Below are 18,889 nucleotides of genomic sequence, written 5' to 3'. Positions count from 1 at the left end.
ATTATCATAATGTGTCTTTTTGCGCTTTCCATAAAAATATCCTCGTCATATCTATCATGACACCAGGCCCTGGACGATGACTTCCCTGAAGAGCGCCGTGAATACCAGCTTACACTGACCTCTGCCACATCTGGACTGGAAATCAGTCCCATAGCCAAGCAATCCAAGATTATTATGGCAGCCAGTGACAACCCATATGGCCTGTTCTCTTTCACCCAACACCAGATCAGGGCGACCGAGGAAGAGGGAATGGTGAGGTCAACAAAATGGATAGAACTAATGAGGTTGTGTGTACAGAGTCACCTGATATAGTGTAGTTACAAACCTAACCCTAAGCTATATGATTTTCTCTCTTTACCACAGGTGAATGTGACAGTTAATCGTTCTTTAGGCAGTCTGGGCAGTGTGTGGGTGACGTACCAAACCTCAGGCAACACGGCGGATAGTGAAGTGGACTTTGCTCCGGCTTCAGGGCGACTACACTTTACCCCAGGCCAGACCTCCCAACAGGTCACACTGCATATCCAAGATGACAGTCTTCCAGAGGAACCTGAGATGTTTTTCCTCAACCTCACTGAAGTGGAGCTAGTCAATGCCAGGTAATGTAACTTGATAAGGTGGAGTAGATTGGTTAGAATGTTTAGAATAGCTTCAACAGGTGGTGAGTGTTATTGTTCAAATAAGCTGTTGGAGGATCATAGTCATGGTAGTCAAAATACAATACAATTGATGTGACTGTCAAGGATTTATTGTCAATGACTCTTTATTCTGTGTCTCCCTCTGGTGGTCAGTGATGTAGACTACACAGTGAGGGAGTCAGGTCTTCAGCAGGACCAGCCGCCAGCCATAGGCAATATTTCTTCTCTTGCTGTGGTCATACTACAAAATGACAATGCTGAGGGCATCCTGGAGATCAGGCAGGACTATGTCAACATTACAGGTACGGCAAAGGCAAATTGAAGCAGTTCAATTGGGAAATGGGAAATGTTTGAGTGAGGCAAGCACACAAATGTAACTCAACTGTCATACAATATTTTTTATGACACAATGTGATACTTTCAATTATCATTCTATGGGAATTTGAATTTGAAAAATCAAATATTTTGGTTTGAAAAGATCTTGTAAAAGTCCCTTTTTTCTTTCTTTCAGTTGAGGAGGATGTTGGCACTGTGTTTATCCCAGTGGTGAGGAGGGTGGCTTCATATGGACTGGTCTCAGCTCAGTTCATTTCTAGAGGCCTGAGTGCAACCCCTGACCTCGACTACATCCCGAGTAATGGCTCAGTGATGTTTGTCCACGGCCAGAATACCAGCTACATCAATGTCACTATTATAGATGACCTGGACAGGTGAGAGGAGAAATTAAAAATAATTAAAACAAATATCTAGAATAATTCCTAAAATATACCGTGTCTTTAGCCCACACACATGTTTTCTGTGCTAGCTATATCAGTGTATCTTAACTTGGAAAGACATTAGGCACTGAATTAAACTGTAGAGAGAGAAAAAAAGATGTTATTTAATTCCATTTTAACATTGAAATTATCTCCAACAGCGAATATTCAGAGATATTTGAGGTCCTGCTGGTTGGAGCTACAGGGGGAGCAGTTCTGGGCTCTCAACGTGTTGCCAGGGTAACCATCGCCAAAAGTGACTCTCTAAGTGGAGTGGTCCGTTTTCTCAATGAGAGCCTAATCACTGTGATCAACCCTAACTCCACTCTCAAACTAAATCTTGTTCTGGAGAGAGCAGGAGGCCTAGTGGGCAATGCAACGGTATGAGGAACAATCACTTCAGATGTCTCAGCCATGGCTGCTTGCAGTTTACTCCCAGAGATTTTTCTTCATGCGCATCAACTCATTCAAACTGGTTTTACCTGTTGACAGGTTGCTTGGATCATCCGTGGCCCTAACAGCAGAGAGGTCCTTCCTCCATTCAACACAGACATTAGAGAACCAGTGAATGGGACCTTCTTCTTCAGGGATGGAGAGGAAGGCACACGCTCCATCGAGCTGCGGATTCTCCCCCATGGGGAGGTGGAGGTGGAAGAAACATTTGTTATAGAGCTCAGCATTCTGTCTGGAGAGTTGGATGTCGATACTGAGGCTGGTTCCATAACACTGAAGGTACTTTATTGTATCATGCCTGCAAGATTTATTTCAACATCATGAATCAGTAACAGGAATATTAATAATAATAGTTTTGTTGTCCAAAACATTTTCTCCTGAAGAAAACTTAATGGGATGTCAGCACCCTGCTCTACTAATCTGTTTTTTTCTCACAGATAGAGAAGTTTGGTGACCCAAATGGTATAGTCCAGTTTACTGAGGATGCTCTTCGAGAGCGTGTATACAATGAATCCACAGAAGCAGAGGGCCCATTCAACATTTCACTGTCAATTACACGCAGAGAGGGTGTCATGGGTAACATCACGGTAAGATTACATCAGTATGCATTTATTATTTATCAATTGTATATCCAGCATCAGTGCATAAACTAGCTGAATATTTAGCCGAATCTGTATTTGTGGCCACTCTTAAAGCGTAAAAACAACCATACTTTCTCTCAAACCTCAGGTGCATTGGCAGATACAGAGTGACTCTGATATAGCAGATGACTTCCTAGCCTTAGCTGGCTCGGTGATCATCCTGGAAGGCCAAAGGATGGCAGAAATTGTCCTTAGCCTGTTGCCCGATACAGTGCCAGAGCTGGAGGAGCTCTACACTGTCCAGCTCACAGCTGTGGAGGGTGGTGCTACTCTGGATGCCAACCCAAACCTAATCAGAATGCGCATCAGGTTTGTCCTGATGTTCTGTTAAACTAAATAACATATATTGACTTTGACTGGGAAAAAGACTAAGATTAAACTAACTTGAAATGAACCTTCCTCTCTCATCCTTAGGGTACGTGCAAACGATGAGCCACACGGTGTCTTTTCCCTGAGCCCAGAGCAACAGTCTATAGTGGTAGTAGGGTCAGGGTCAGAGGTCACCAGAGCTCTGGTTATGAATGTCACACGACTGGCAGGGCTGTTTGGCAACGCTAGCGTGGGCTACAGGATCAGTGGAGGGATAGATGAAGTGATGGACATCGATGAGATACTGGGAGGACAAGCTGAAGGAAGGCTGTTCTTGAGAGAGGGACAGACCTTCGGTACTATCACTGTACCCATCAGCAACCAGGTAACGATGAGCCTGCTTGTGCAGACATGCTTACAACAATTAAAAAATTCTGTGAATCATTAGAGAGGAACCTTTTTAAACCACCCTAGTTTATGTTGTTTTTAAGCATCCATGTAACACTTGGTTGTTTTCCTGATTTTCTCTATGTAGGTATTTTTGTCAGTGGGTGAGAGCTTCACAGCAGAACTGACTGATGTTACATTAGTCAGTCCTATTATGGGCTCTCCGCCTCGCCTCCTTCATGAGGCCAACGTTGCTATGGTGACTGTGCCTGAAGAAGCCGCTAGCTCAGAGGTGAGTTGTGGTTGTTGTTTTTTTGTCTGTTGATATTTATCTTTGAGAAAGAAACTATTTTATATAATATATATAATTGCCCCCTCTGCAGGGCACTAAGGATACCGATCAGTGCCCTTGTTCTTATTGGTTGGGCCTCAGTGCCCAACCAATCAAGGACATTTCATTAGGGTGTTTGTTACACATAAACAACATGGATTTAAATTCATGAATATGATGCACCTGTTTTCTTTCAGTCAAGGTAGAGTAATTTACACAGGTAGTGATAGAAAATAAAAAATAACTGTATTAAATTATTTCTCAGGCATCGGAGGACAAACTTCTATGTGCTGCATTATATTCCTCTGACCTCTCTCCACAGACAAAATTAATATAATTTAAAACTTACGTAAAACCCTCATAACTGACTTAGTGCTGAGTCCTTTACTGCTCTGTGAACACTCAAGTGTTTGTTGTCAGGGAGGCAACAAGATAACAGCATTATTAACTGTCTTCTCTCGCATATGTTTTGCAGGTTGGCTTTGCCTCACTGGCTCTGCAGGTTTCAAGTATAGAAACAGGGACATGTGAAGCAAAAGTGACGCGAACAGGGCTGTTTGGGGATATCCGAGTGCAGTGGAAAGCTGGGTATCCCTCAGGACAGGCTCCACCTGGGTTCACACTGGGAGCTATTACCCCAAACTCAGGTAAAACACCCAGAGAGAGAAGGATCTCTGAAGCAGTTTAGATTCACACATTATCTCAAACCACTTGCATTATTTCGTTCATATGATTTTCAGTAAAGTAATACTTGAACAATTTGTTCCCTATTTTAAATGTTTAATTGTGTATGCCTTTCTGTTTTATTAGTTGTGAATACTATTTAGTTATGCCTGAACAGCAATGAACAAATCTGAGCATTCATCTATGATGTGATGAACTATCCTCAGAGAATATACTTATTATTTTCTTTAGACTACACAGAAATCTGGTGCTCAACTGTTAGTAATGTGTTTCTTTCTTCATATTCAGGCTCACTGACCCTGGACCATGGAGAGAGGACAAAAACCATATCGCTGACAGCTGTTGCTGATACATCTGAGACAGCTACATATGCTATACACCTCGCTGCTGCCACTTCCAGCACTTCTGCAGCCAGTACTGTCAAGCTCAGGTAATGGTTTCACGGAAGTCTGAAGTTGTGATAGAATAAATATGTGTTAACTTGGAAACCTGCTGCATATTACATCTACACATTTTATTATGTACCACTCATTCAGTTATTTCCTTTGCTAATTACGCTAATACCCAAGGGGACAGTACCCTAATGTCACCATTTAAATCATGAATACAATTTACATATATTTGTAGGTGTCAAATGTAGCCTCACTCTGATGTCTCTGTGCACAGGTCAGGATTTACTGTGGCAGAAGTGGAGCCATTGGGAATTTATCAGTTTGCTCCTGATTCCCGCCAGCTGGTCATTGCAGAGGACATCCAGACTATAACACTGTATGTTCAGAGACTCTACGGTTCTCGTAGTAACAGCACCCGCCTGTCCTATACAACAGTATCAGGCAGCGCAGCAGCTGGAGAGGACTTTATTGCAGTGCCAGACGGCAGTTTGGTTTTTGACTCACCTCGCCAAACCAACACTTCCTTCCGCCTTTCAATAATTGACGACTCCCTTTCAGAGGCAGATGAGTATTTTCACGTCAACCTTACAGATGTTCAAGTACTCACTCCACACTTGGCTTGGGCAGAGACCTCTCCTCGCCTACGCCTTCAGCACAGTGTTGCCACTGTCACCATCTTGGCTAGTGATGTGACAGGAGGAGTGCTGAGTATTGGACCTGAACTGGTACAGATACCTGAGGACAGGGATGAGGAGACCCAACAGGAGCAGAGGGTGGTTCTAAGGGTGCGCAGGTCCAACAGTGTGGCTGGGGCTGTGAGCGTTCGGATCCAAGCTTATGGTGGTGTGTGTTTTGTTGCGCTGCTTTTTTGCTCCATTGCATTATTTTATATTGTAATTTATTGTGATGTTTACAGTTTTGCTTTAAGTTGTGTTGCTGTGCACTTTTATCCAGATGGAAGTACAACACCTCTTCCCTTCACTGTGGAGCCTGTTGGGACCCTTGCAAAGGAGGAGCAGGATTTCCGCTTGGAGTCCACTATAGTGTCCTTTCAGGCTGGTCAGGATGAGACAGAAGTTGTCCTCCTCATCCTGGATGACTCAGAGCCTGAGGGACAGGAAGTATTCTTTATTTACCTCAGTGATCCAGAGGGAGGAGCGCAAATCACAGACAGTCCATACCAGGGCTTTGGAGCTTTTGCCAAGATCACTATCCTGGGTAAAAAATTATGAAAAGATTGTTGTTTGTGTCAATTATAGATTGAAGAATAAGTAGTATTCATTACTGGTTCACTTGCAGTGTGTTCCAGCAATTAAAAATCATTATACATATTTATTTGTTGGTATGTATTCTGGGCTCTGTCTTCTTCTGTATATAGAACTAGCTTAACCCCAAGTGTGTCTTTTTGCTCTAATCAAATGGACCTGCAGACATGTGTTTGTTATCTCAATGAGTGATTCAGCTTTCTCCAGTTCCACTAACGCATTAGGTTACTGCTACATTAGTCTCCAGCTGCTATTTTGGGCCTCACTTCTCACATAATTACTGCAGTGGGCAGATTATTTGATTATTCTGCATGATTGAGTACAATAATATATCATTATTAGATTATGTGGTTATGAAAACAATTATTTGCATTTTCTTTCTTTATCCTTCCCCGATCCATACCAGGGAGTGACTTCCATAATGGTATTGTAGGGTTTAGTCTTAATTCTCTGATGGGCCAAGTTCTTGATGAGGATTCAGTGAACAGAACTGCTCTCCTCTATCTGCAGAGACAGGAAAACAGGTAACAACCTTGGTTAAATATTTAAATTAATAAAATGGAAATGGTTCCATATTTGATTGCCACTGACATGTTTTGTTGTTTGTAGTTATTTATTCTACTCTTTCTCCCCCTGTTTAGAGCCTTTGAGGATTTGCAGGTCTTCTGGAGAGTTACCTTCAGCAAGGCAACTCTAACTCTTGTCAACAATGGAGTCAACCTAACCAGACAGCTAGTGCAGACCTCAGGAGCTGCGCTGTGTAGGAGAGGAGAAACAATATGTACTCTCACTGTGGAAGTCCTGGATGATGAGGTGAGAGAGAGAGGCAGAGAGGCCCCTGGTGAAAGCTTAGAAAGTGCTTCTGACCTAAAATCCACCCAATCCTTCAGAATAAGGATAGATGACAAATGTGGTAGAATAATGATTTTCAGAGACAGTGATGCATGAAATAAAACAATTACTCATCTGTGTTGCCCTAGGAACCAGAGTATCAAGCGTGGTTCTTGGTGGAGATTTATCAGGTGGGTAATGGAGCTACCATTAATGAGACCACCCGGTTTGCCAACATCACCTTGGCAGAGAGCGACGATCCACAAGGCCTTGTGTACTTTGCTGTGGGCCATAGACTGCCCATCGCCACCCTGATGACCACAAGGCTCAGTCTCCAAGTCTACAGACGAGCAAGCACAGCCTCAGTCATGTCTGTACAATATCGCACACTGGTAAGTAACAAACAGATGTGTAGTAAACATTATAAATGTCATATATGCATAAATATGAATACAACTGGGCACAAATCCACATTGAAAAATATGCACAAACATGCACTGTGCAAGTGCTTGCAATAGTTTGTAATTGGCTGAATTTAACATTGCTATTTGACTTATTGATTGGAAGCATTTTATGTTCATTCAGCTTTGCCTTGGAGGTGTCATTATGTGTTGTAGGAAATCTCATTTTCAATCCAGGCCAATATGATTACAGCTGAAATAAGATTTTTGTCCCCCAATTGTAACACCTGAATGATGTTTATCTATCTCTGTGTAACCTGGTTTTGCTGATTTGATTTACCACATGTTTTAGCAGATACAAATCTAAAGGTATACTGATCTAATTTGTATCTTTCATAACTTACCTCATTATGTCATGTTCTCCATACTATACAATGAGCACTAATATTGAGATGCACTGCATAATGTGTTTAGTTGAAATGGAGGTCCATTAACTAAACTGTATTAAGTAGTTTGGGGGGGGGTTCTGATGGTGGTCCCTTGAAGATTTCGGTCTGCCCTTCAACCAGGTATACTGTTTTTATGGATATATTAGTAATGGTCATGGTTTATTGTTGACGCTGTTGCAATTTTTCCACCTCAACTTTTAACGTGATGAGGCATCATAATTAGAGATAACTTGGCTACCTGCTGTTCAGAGGCATAAAGTATTCATGGTACTCTAGTTTTTGATATTGGAGATCAAAGTAAGAGTCTGTCTAGTGCACTCAACTAAAACCTCACTGAGACACCTGACCAGGTCATCTGCTTTCATCTCTCAGAACTAAAGCATATTGCAAGACAAAAGGTCGGATGCATTATAAAAGCCCTGTCCTTATTTGATTTACAGTATGCTTTCACATCATAGTCAACTTCATCATCTTCAAGTGTTGCTATTGGAATGCAGACCATGTGGACACTGTTTACCAAAGGAGATAGTCTAGAGTAGTCGGATGTACAGTTGTTTTTGTTGACTGTTTTTGGGTTGCAAGTTTCTGTATTTTTGCCATTGTATTTACATTTTGTGGGTATATTATATGTGTTGATCACGATCAAGATCAAGACTCCATCCAACACAAAACTTCTGTTTTTCCTTTCTGTTTTAGGAGCTCCCCAGAGAGGAGGTGGTGGGTCCTGCTATAATCCGGCCTGCTATGGCAGGAATGGACTTTCCTAAACAGGAGGGTAGGCTAACCTTCAATGTGGGCCACCAAAACGCATCACTGGACATTTACCTCACACCTGACCTGGCATCATCATTGCCTACTCCAAAGCGCTTCCAGGTGGAGCTCTACAATGTTACAGGGGGAGCCAAGGTGCACCCTCAGTTTGGGCTAGCTAATGTGACTCTGGTGTCAAATGCAGCAAGTGAAGCTGTGTGGGTCTTACTGGATCAGTTATATCAGCCTCTTGTCCCAGCGATATTGAACCAGGTGCTGCAAGAACTGATCAATAAGGTCACTACACCACTCAATCGTGAGCAGATGGGCGCTGTGCTAGAGGCTCTGGAGAAGGTAAGGGTTTGAGACAGAGGAGGACAAAAGCATTTCCTGTAAACTAGTACAAAAACTTTATTTTAAGGCCAGTTTTATTCATTCTCATTGAAGCGGGAAGAGCTGATAAAACAATGTGATATGATATAATATCTAACTGTTATATCACAATATCAATATCATGATATAAAACTACATTGAGTATTTGTTAAAGCTTAATTTCTGTTTTAATTTTTCGAGTAATCTTACTTATAATTTTCAAGTAATTTTCACCAGAATGCCCTATCAACATATTTCGTCAAAAATACCCCTTGTCTCAAATAGCAGATTGCTGATTCTTATTTCATTTTAAAAATGATTCACTATTGAATCACTAACTCTTAAAGCTTGTGAGTCAGTGTAGTAGTCTGTGTCAGACAGATGTACGCTAAAGGGCATACATCACCTCCACTTCTCTAATCTGACAGATCTGAGGACCAGTTTGTCATCTGAAAAGGTCTCAGTTGTCACTGCGCTGCTCTGATGTAAGAGTCTACATGCAGTATTGCGCTTGCTCAGCCTCCAGACAAGCGGAGACACCACTGTAATTTAATATGAAGTGTGCGGGGGACGGAAGAGAGAGGGGAGACAGCAGAAATGAGTTACACAGCATGAAGATACAGTACGTGGGAGCACAAAGAGAGAAGGGATGGAGACAGTGTAAAAAAGTGGCAGTAATTCACTATAAAAGCTGCATAATACAGGCCTAAACCAAAGACAGTGACAGTGACAGAGTCAGGGGGAGTGGGAAAGATAAAGACAGCACTCAAACGCAGATCACTCACATGGTATATGAGAGGGATAAACTTCCAAAGAATACTAGAGCAAACTGTGTCTCAATGCATTGTCGCTTGACTAATACATAAAAAAACTTCTCACCATCCTTCTTTCTCTCTCTTTGTTTCCTCTGAGCCAGGTGCTCACAGAGGCAGAAAGGGTTCCTTTACAGGAAAGTAGTCGCAATTTGACCTATGACCTGTTGTGTGCCTTGGCCAATCCCAGCAGAGTTGACACCCGAGGCCTCAGCCACCTTGCAGGGGTGGCTGAACGGTTTGCCTTCAGCCTCCTCACCCAAAGTCAGTGTGAGATGTGAGTGGCCAAAACAGAGTGAAGAATGGGAGGGAGACATCCCTCTTTACATTCATTCAAAACAATTCCCCTTTTAAATATTATTTACAATAATGTTATCTTGTTTGGCATTCTGAATGTGTTTCTTTGTGTGATTTCTCCAGAAGGGGGACCATCCTGGAAACATGTCCGTATATGACCATCTCTGCCTTCCAATGGTACCCCACACAGATCAATGGACACAAATACAGGGGCCGTAATGCAGACTTCTTCCAGCTCCCAGATACCCTGCTGGCAGTACCAGCAGCCTCGACTGCTGACTGTGGCAACCTCAGCCGGATTCAACTGACCGAGTTTAGAACTGAACACTGGTTTCTCACCAGTGATACAAGCACTGCTCTCAATGGGAAGGTAGGGAAGCGCTCGGATAACTAGACTTCATATTTCCCTCCAATTGTTAATTTTTTTCTTCTTGTTTGACTAAAAACAGCAGGTGGCAGTATTACTCCATTGTAAAGTATACATTAATTTTTTAGATCACTCCACAGCTGAACTCTCTTCTCTTCTTCTGTTTATATGTAGGTATTCTCAGCCAGCCTCCAGGACAGAGGGTCACGACCCCTAGAAGATGGCAATGAGGTGGTGTATCGTATCCACACCCCTGGTCAGCAAGTTAAACCAGGCCGGTCTCTGTGCCTTCTCTGGAACCAGACCACAGCAAGGTAATCCACTGCAGACACACCTATTCGGATGCATGCTGCGCCCGGTTAGCTCAGTGGGTAGAGCTGGCGACCCATGTACTGAGGCTGAGTCCTTGCTGCAGCGACCCAGCATTCAAATCCGACCTGTGGCCCTTTGCTGCATGTCATTCCCACTCTCTCTGCCCCCCCTTTCCTGTCTGTCTTTGGCTGTCCCTATCAAATAAAGGCAATAAAAAGGCAAAAAAAAAAAAATAAATATTTTTTCTCAATAATATGACCATGATTGCTTTGGCGTTACCTGATGACTGAGATTTATTCTAGTGTATGCTTACTGAAAGATTTTTTTATTTTACAAATTGTTATTTATCTGTCTGATAGTGATATATTCATACCCTGTGCTCAACCATCTGTCATCCTCACACGTTTGCTAAGTGAAGGGCAAAAGTTCAAGTTCAGCCTCTCAGTAAGGCCTCTCTGTGGTTACAGAGGAAGTCACATCTTTCTGTATTATATCTGCACATTCAGTCCGCTACTCTCTGAATCCTCCCACTCGGAGTCAGTTTGTTGAGGACATTCCTGGGGCGTGGAATGGGACTTGGCCGGAACACGCCGTTACAAGTTAAGAATTGGCAGGTTTGGTTTGGCCGGAACAGCAACTTGGACGATGTAGCCCAGAAAACAAAATGCATGAGAGGGCTGATATGGAGAGAGAGGCAAAGTCACTGACCGGGAAAGGTCAAAGTTGCAGAATGTCTTTCTTGCTGTGAAGAAGGTCAAAATAAAAAGAGAGTATGTTGCTTGCTCCTTTAAAAACTGTTGTGCAACCAAATCCAGTACAATAATGATTGCATTGTTCTGGTTTCTCATAGCATATTTGATAGGTAAAGGTGACAACAGATAACAGTCAAAGAAGCCAAAACACCTGAGAGCAGATTGGACATATTCATAAACATCAATCATCCTCTCTTCTTCTCTCTTCTCCTCTAGCTGGTCATCAGATGGTCGATACTGCAGGGTTGTAAAAGAGAGTGGGAACTATGTGGAATGTGCCTGCTCCCACTTGTCTATCTACACGGCCTACGCAGAGTTTGCCACTCTTGCATCCTACAACGAGGCCTTCTATGCCTCGGGATTTATCTGCATCTCAGGTATAAAACACGCTCTATGTCTTCATTTGTTTTCCTGTAATTTTTCTGTTTGCACACTGACTACTTGCCTTCCTCTTAAGCTTTCTCTCTGTGGTGCATTCTTTCCTATGAGTTTTATCTTCCACATGCATCCCGCATTGTTATAAACAGCAACTGTTGATTTATATTAATCATTTTTTAATTTACCATTAATATTAGTTCTATATATTCTGTTTTTTCCCCCTCCTCAGGCTTTGCATTGGCCATTATATCCCACGTGCTGTGCTCCCGTTTCCCCATGTTTGCTGCCAAACTGCTCACTCACATGATGTTGAGCTGCCTTGGAACCCAGGTAATACAGTTCTCCTTATATCTTGTAAGGTACTACAGCACTTTACTACAAAGGTCCCAATAAGCACTAACACCTACAATTCACAATTTATGAAGGCTGCGACCTTCATGCTCCCACACCATCTGCATTAGTTTCTTTGGCATTTTCATTTGCTCATATGTATAGATTCTCTATTTGGCCTTAAATGTTGATGGATGGGAACCTTTGGAAAATTGTATATAGGCATTCATCTCCCTGTGTGAGTGTATGGATCAGTAGCTCACAATGCAAGCTCCTTCACTTTCATCAAATACTGACAGAAACATTACATAACCACCCATATACATGCACTCCTTTATATAAAAATATTTTAAACCTTTACTGTGAGTGCACACACACACACACACACACACACACACACACACACACATATGCTATTAACCCTTCTTACAAGCCACTAGACATGTCACAGGTATTTTCTTGGAAATGTGCATAGACGTGAACACACATCATCGAATATCATTGGTTGCGTAGTTTGCGGGCCAGCGCGTCCTGACAACGCAACCATGCCCCCCGCACCCTCGCCCATTAAAAACGCAAGCTGTCACATAAGCAATGAGCGAGATAGATATGTGGCTGCAGGTCAGTCTCTCAGCTGGTCCCGACCATGTCTGTGTGTGTATGTGTGTATGTGTGCATGTGTGTGTGCGTGAGCGAGTGCGGGACTGGTAATTTTCCACTGGTCCCCCCTCTCTTTGGTTGACAAACACGAGCCCCTACTGAAGCAGACTGTCGTTGGGGGCTAGCCACCTTGGGCTCAACCTGTTTATGGCCCAGGCAGGTGCCCCTGAACCTAAAAGGGTTTTGGATGGAAAATTCCGTCCTGTTCTGTTTCCTTGTTGGTACTGTACTGCATGTTAAGGCCTTCTTCCTTGGATGCGCACGTGTCTAAGATTGTGCTATAGTTTATCAAATACATGCGTTTGTTTCTGTGGCCTTGTAGTCAAGGCCAGTCAGTGAAGGTCTGCTTGCATCCCTGACTGAAGGCCTAACTGAATGTGCACTCTTAGATGCACCGTCTAAATGGTCATTTGGAACTGCAGGGAATATTTTGGAGGTAATGGTTGGCTCACAGTACAGGATGTGCTGAATTAAAATAGACCAATTGACGTCATTGTCTTCGCTTAAGTATCCACTTTATCTTAGATCTGAGATGGCTTGCTAGAAGAAAAAAAACATAATTTCCCCTTCATATAAATGCACCGGAGGTGATTTTTTTTGCTTCTTTGTCCAGTATTCTTATTGCCAAACAAAGAAGTCGGCCAATCAAGTAGACTGAATTTATCTTCCTGACTAACTCACCCTTCATTGTTAAAACATGCATGCACAAGGTCATGTGTGCAGTGGACTTTCTATAATGTAATAAATTGTCCTTACAATTCAGTCTTGAGCTGAGACAATGTATTTAGAGGCTAAAATATAAGTCTAATTTGCCTCTTTTCAGGACAAAAATCACTTATAAATAAATAATAAAAGCAAATAAAACGAATGTTGCCCTTGGACTTGGGATTCAAAATATTCGATTACACTTCAATCCACATATAAACAGCACTTCTTAAAAGCATCACTGTAGAGTTCAGTTTATATGTTTATATGCTTTTTGATGCATCAATAATTATGTGCAAAGTTTGGACATTTTATATTGGGTCTTATAAGCATGTATTTCCCCAGGAGGGTCTATCTGTCTAATCACAATTATGGTCTGTTGAATCACACTTTGGGTTTATCTCAATCTACACGTCAGTAACTGTTGTACTGCACTACATGGTCAGTCCAGTGTTTGTAATTGAATTTGGAATGCATTCCAGCTTTATATTTACAGTCAAAGGTAGGCATAAGGCAGCGATTAGTCTGAAATTGATGTATTAAGAAGGCCAAAGATCTCGCAACTTTGATAGAATAGATGTAATTAGTGACAGAAATGTCTCCTGAACTTGTGGGTCTCAGCCTTGCTCGTGCCTCACCATTGATTTGAACTGTCAGGTCCAACTCCAACCACCTCTGACAGAGAGGGCTCTCCATCTGTGGTGGCTGTGCTGTAATTAGTCACTGACGCTGCCCTCTGTGGGGAGAAAATTAAAGCTGCCAGTTTGATTTATTTCTCTGTGCAACAGCTACAGTCAGCTCGAAAGAACTAGAATAATATCCACCCCTTGGTTAGAGTTGAGAGCAGGTGGAGGAGTTGGAGATTTTAATTGTCTTACTGTCTTCTGGCTGCTATCCTTTTCACCTCTGGGGTTTCTAGTTGGGAAATATCACACTAAGGTTGGTATATTTAGCTATAAAGCCATGAAGGCAACAGGAGCGAGTCTGAGCAAGAGAGGATGAGTGAGCTTGTAGGACAGAAAGAGGAAAATAACATTTGGCAGACTTAAAAGATTAACATCAATTCTAAATAAAATGCATTTAGTTTCTCTTCTTATCTTGCTCTCTATCTCGCTCCTTGATTCCAAACATCAAATATTTTGGCATCCTCATATTTGCTTCTCTTGTCCAAGAATAGATGACAAGACAATAAGCAACAATAGCTCTATTGTCAGGGAACCACCGAAAAAAGGCCACAACAGTGAGAGTGAGATGTTCCATCTCATCTTCAGTGTTCCCAGGCAACTGTGGGCAGTAAAACCACAAAATCATCAATTTATTGTATATTCATTGCCATGTTAGTTGGTAGGGCCACAGCAATTCGGTCGCTTTAGTTCCATCATTACTGTTTCCCAACTATTGATGGCAACGTGACATGTGACTTTTTACAGCTCAGTTAAAGTAGAAAATGTACATCACATTTCTACCAGTGTGTTGTAGTTACTATGTGTCCAAAAGTCTAATATTTATTTCTTAATCTGCTAGGATTTCTTTTGAAAGTATGGGTAAAATACTGTAACTCAAACTGCATAGTATTAGATATACTCTGTAGCTTTAGATAGGTCCAATGGTATTTCAGATATAGAAGCAGGTTGTTGAAGGTGTCGGAGGGTCAAACTGATCTGGTTTTGGTATAAACACACCCACAGGGTGACAGAGAGCAGCCAATGACAACGATCGTCATACCTCCTACTGCGATATAATAATGATTTGTCCCATCCACCACCTCAAGGGAGAGTCCTTTCACTGCAAACGATTATGTGTGTGTGTGTGTGTGTGTGTGTGTGTGTGTGTGTGTGTGTGTGTGTGTGTGTGTGTGTGTGTGTGTGTGTGTGCGTGTGTGTGTGGTGCGTGTGTGGTTTGTGTTAAAGAGAGGTTGTGCGGTGACAGTCTCTGGCCAGCAGTTTGTCCTCCCCTCAGCAAGACAACTGAAGATTGTCTGTGTTGAGTGGAAATTTACCCAGTGCATATGTACGATGTAAGTGAGCCTCACCACTCATGTGTGTATGTATGTTAATGTACATGGGGTTTTGTGTTTGACATCATGTTAGGCCTCATCACACGAGCAGCAATAAAGCCCAGTTATCTTGGGCAATCAGAGATCTAATGCAATGAATAACTAACATTAAGTAGTATGTGAGTATCTATGCACATTTTGGTGGGTTATTCCTTGAAGACACATCTCTTTATCTTACGTTTCTAGAACGTTGTAAGTCTATCAAATTAAACACATTGCACAACTTTTTTCCAATATATCATTCTTTACCCCCCCCACCAACTGTTTTCAGGGTAAAGAAACATAAAGAATCTGATCTTTTCACTACTTTATATTTGGATTAAAGTTACATAAGACCACATTGCAAACTCTTAGATCAGTATTCATGCAGTTTTGCTGTGTCTCAAGGGGACAGATTACTGCCGTCTTAGGTCTGCATTCATTTTACCAAAACATAAATCAATGACGGTAGTAGACGGCAGGGTCACAAAATTGATGGATATTTTGGGGTTTGAGGTCTCCTTTAAAACACAACTAGATGGCTGATTAATTTCTCTTTTTATTTGCACCCTTTTTCTCTCCTTTTCTCATTATTCAGCTCCTAGGGCACTTCATCATCCCGTTTAGTTCATCCCTTTCCTTCTAGTTTCAGAAAAAACAAGAAGCTTTAAGCCTTGGCTAAAGAGAATACATAATATTTCCTAGCAGGATATGGCATGGGTTACTAGTGGTCTTTCCAGGGAAAGGTGAAGAAGTGTCAATAAGTCATAGTTCTCTGGTAGCACTGTATGCCAGTAGTGTCATTAAACACACTGTAGAGTTCACTGTTTTGACAATTTATAATCCCAATCAAAGATAATCACAGGCACTACAGTCTATTTAAACCTGTTATTTCAACAAGATATGATTATGAAAGTCATTGAACATTAATATTTAAATATTCCCCAGCTCAGTGGTATTAGGTTCTGGTTTACTAATAACATATGATTGACAGAAGTCTCATATGTCATATATAATATTTCAGCCTGTTCAATACAGAATGGGATTTTGGAGATGTGTGTATATGTGCTTGAATACACGTATCCAGGTGCTGGTGTGGGAAAGGAAAATCTAATCTCCATCTCTATTGCAAACAAAACACAATTTGATTCCTCATCCATTGTAATTAAATAGCCCTCCACATCCCAGACAGCCTTTCCCACACACTCAGTGAAGTGTTTACCCCAGTGGTCCCAGTGCTTTATTCCAGTATCTGAGAGGTGTTTAGGTGATTCTTAGTTCTGGTTATAAAGGATTTCCTGTTAGCTCTGGGACTGGATCCAGCATTCAGACGTCTGCGCCTCAATCCACAAACACACACGTATAAACACTAACTTCTATCCCTCCCATACACCACCCACTGCTCTGACGTCCCGTCTCTGAGCAGAATAAAGAAGCTGTCTGATTGCTGTTGGGATTCATAAAAGTTTGTCGTCAGTGTGTATATGTACGGGGGCGTGGGGGATTTATGTTTTGGGCGAGCGTGCATGCAGTTACTCAGCTCTCCAAGAAAGGGGATGTATGAATTGCGTAATCCAAGACCTTACATGTCCTTGTCTGCAGAACATAAGATCAACACAGGGCTTTGTAAATTAAGTGAGCGACACTGCTTTTCCTGAGGAAGTTTATCTGTTCCCATCATGACCAATCAATCATTAAATCAATAAACAGAGAGAGTTTTTGTGTATCTGCTTCTCTCGTTGACGTCATTGAATATGCCTATCTTATCGTATTCTAGGCTTATCCCCCCAAGTGTTTGGAAACAAAATGAGAAAGCAAAAGAGGGAAAAGAATGAGAAGAAAATGGTGTTTACTTTCCTTCCTTTCTCCTTTCTTCTTCCAGTATATTTTTTTCTCAGATGCTTCTTTACAATGAGTTTACTTTACTCTATAGTGTTAGGATATCATTTTTTCAGTTGTTAAAAAATAAACAGCTAGATAAAGTACACAGCATGTCCTTGATAAGATTTTAATGCATTTCTAAGCTCTTTACTGTCTGTCAGCCAGAGCTAATGGCAGGCAAGTGATGGATGGGTATAAAGTATCAGCAGTGAGGGCCTGTGTTACTGTGTGTGTGCGTGTGCATGTGTGTGCGTGTGTGTGTGTGTGTGTGTGTGTGTGTGTGTGTGTGTGTGTGTGTGTGTGTGTGTGTGTGTATGTGTATGTGTATGTGTGAGTAGACAGGACAGTGGAGAGGTGAAGACGGCCTCTTGGGAGACTCACATTACGCTCTACCGGTTGGTCCAACGCCTTGTGCCTAGTGTTGCCCTGACTCCTCTCCTCTTTATCTGATCCGTCTCTGTTTAGGTCAGCAGCATCTTTCTTCTCCCTGTTCACTGTGACCTTGTGTCTTTTGCACTGATACTGAAAAATAAGGCTAAACCATTTTGCTCGAAAATCTTCTTTCATTTTCCTGTTTCACTTGTATTTGTCTTTCTGCCCCTCTGGCTTTTTCCTTCTTCTCTCACCCACACTTCATTTCACAAAATGATGAGTAATGTAATAGCTGTTTCTGTTCTCTGTCCATTTTATCATTCTGCCTGCTGCTGGGCTTAGCTGGGAGCTGCAAAAAGACTCTCATTCTCTCTCCCTCTCCTTCTCTCTCGCTCTCTGCAGAAAGTGTCTCGTCACATCCTGTGTGACTCATCAGTTTGACCAATGACCAAATTTACACATGTTGCTTTTTACTAAACTGGTTACAGACACTTGACTCAGAAACTCACCAAACACTGGGATGTCTCCCAGGACTATTTTCTGTGTAATAACACCATCAATAATGTCACTACTAGTCCTTAAAGGTACCCTGTGGAGTTTCTTGTAAACACAGTTATATTTACAAAACATTGTGTCTATCATTGATGCCTATAAAATGTATACATGTTTTGAATATTTTGAAACCTACATTATTAACATCAGTGACAACTAGCTTTTTTTTTCACACATTGCACCAAGTCTCTTAGCATCACCCCAAATAACTGTTGATCAGTTGCACTGATTGACAAGCAGTCAGTTTTGGGGCACAAAGTACACTTCACTACGCTTCTGAAGGTGTTTGACATTTTGTACTGATATAAAAAGATAATGAGATTTCATGTGGCATGTGTTCTATAGTCTAGTTTAGCTTGATCATCATCATCATAGTTTTTGTGCAGGCTGGATAAAGAAAAGGGCATTGAAAGGGGTACTACTAAAGGTAAACTGAGACTAGTAAATTAAACTAAACGTTTTAACCTTTAACCTTTAAACTTTTAAGGAGACACGAATGTGCCTCAGCTTCCTCTGTTGTACCAAAGCACCTTGTCCTGTGATGGTTGTTGACTAAAATCTTATTCTGTTTGTTTGATTCAGATTCGCTTCTTATTTGCATAAGTTTGAGTTGTGAATACCTCCACATGGGAGACTGTTTTACTTCAAGTTACGGTTTAATGGTACACTCACATGTGTAGTAGATGGCAGAATGGATATGCATTATCAAACCATAAAATCTGCACCAGGAAATTAAAAACTCAGTTAATTTTAACCAAGTTAAACTCAGTTAGCCTTT

General features: G+C 41.7%; 1 protein-coding gene across 3 annotated transcripts in view; it reads left to right on the top strand.

Moving 5' to 3' along the window:
- adgrv1 (adhesion G protein-coupled receptor V1) overlaps nucleotides 1-18,889 on the top strand; it is a 110,543-nt gene that overhangs the window by 51,115 nt on the left and 40,539 nt on the right. For all 3 annotated transcript variants that reach the window (XM_051423724.1, XM_051423725.1, XM_051423723.1), the window contains 23 exons: nucleotides 67-252; nucleotides 364-599; nucleotides 792-940; nucleotides 1,150-1,348; nucleotides 1,555-1,774; nucleotides 1,886-2,125; nucleotides 2,284-2,433; nucleotides 2,576-2,796; nucleotides 2,902-3,181; nucleotides 3,332-3,475; nucleotides 3,990-4,161; nucleotides 4,487-4,628; nucleotides 4,865-5,433; nucleotides 5,545-5,808; nucleotides 6,262-6,379; nucleotides 6,497-6,668; nucleotides 6,836-7,078; nucleotides 8,233-8,640; nucleotides 9,575-9,747; nucleotides 9,891-10,137; nucleotides 10,309-10,448; nucleotides 11,415-11,575; nucleotides 11,806-11,906. In XM_051423724.1, the coding sequence (XP_051279684.1) occupies nucleotides 67-252; nucleotides 364-599; nucleotides 792-940; nucleotides 1,150-1,348; nucleotides 1,555-1,774; nucleotides 1,886-2,125; nucleotides 2,284-2,433; nucleotides 2,576-2,796; nucleotides 2,902-3,181; nucleotides 3,332-3,475; nucleotides 3,990-4,161; nucleotides 4,487-4,628; nucleotides 4,865-5,433; nucleotides 5,545-5,808; nucleotides 6,262-6,379; nucleotides 6,497-6,668; nucleotides 6,836-7,078; nucleotides 8,233-8,640; nucleotides 9,575-9,747; nucleotides 9,891-10,137; nucleotides 10,309-10,448; nucleotides 11,415-11,575; nucleotides 11,806-11,906 (4,935 nt within the window). The remainder of the gene's footprint in view (nucleotides 1-66; nucleotides 253-363; nucleotides 600-791; nucleotides 941-1,149; nucleotides 1,349-1,554; nucleotides 1,775-1,885; nucleotides 2,126-2,283; nucleotides 2,434-2,575; nucleotides 2,797-2,901; nucleotides 3,182-3,331; nucleotides 3,476-3,989; nucleotides 4,162-4,486; nucleotides 4,629-4,864; nucleotides 5,434-5,544; nucleotides 5,809-6,261; nucleotides 6,380-6,496; nucleotides 6,669-6,835; nucleotides 7,079-8,232; nucleotides 8,641-9,574; nucleotides 9,748-9,890; nucleotides 10,138-10,308; nucleotides 10,449-11,414; nucleotides 11,576-11,805; nucleotides 11,907-18,889) is intronic.

The sequence above is a fragment of the Dicentrarchus labrax genome, unplaced genomic scaffold (genome assembly GCF_905237075.1).
Source record: "Dicentrarchus labrax unplaced genomic scaffold, dlabrax2021, whole genome shotgun sequence".
NCBI classification, from domain to species: Eukaryota; Metazoa; Chordata; class Actinopteri; family Moronidae; genus Dicentrarchus; species Dicentrarchus labrax.
Note: the sequence above shows the minus strand (reverse complement) of the source record. Positions and strands in the feature narration are given on the sequence as shown.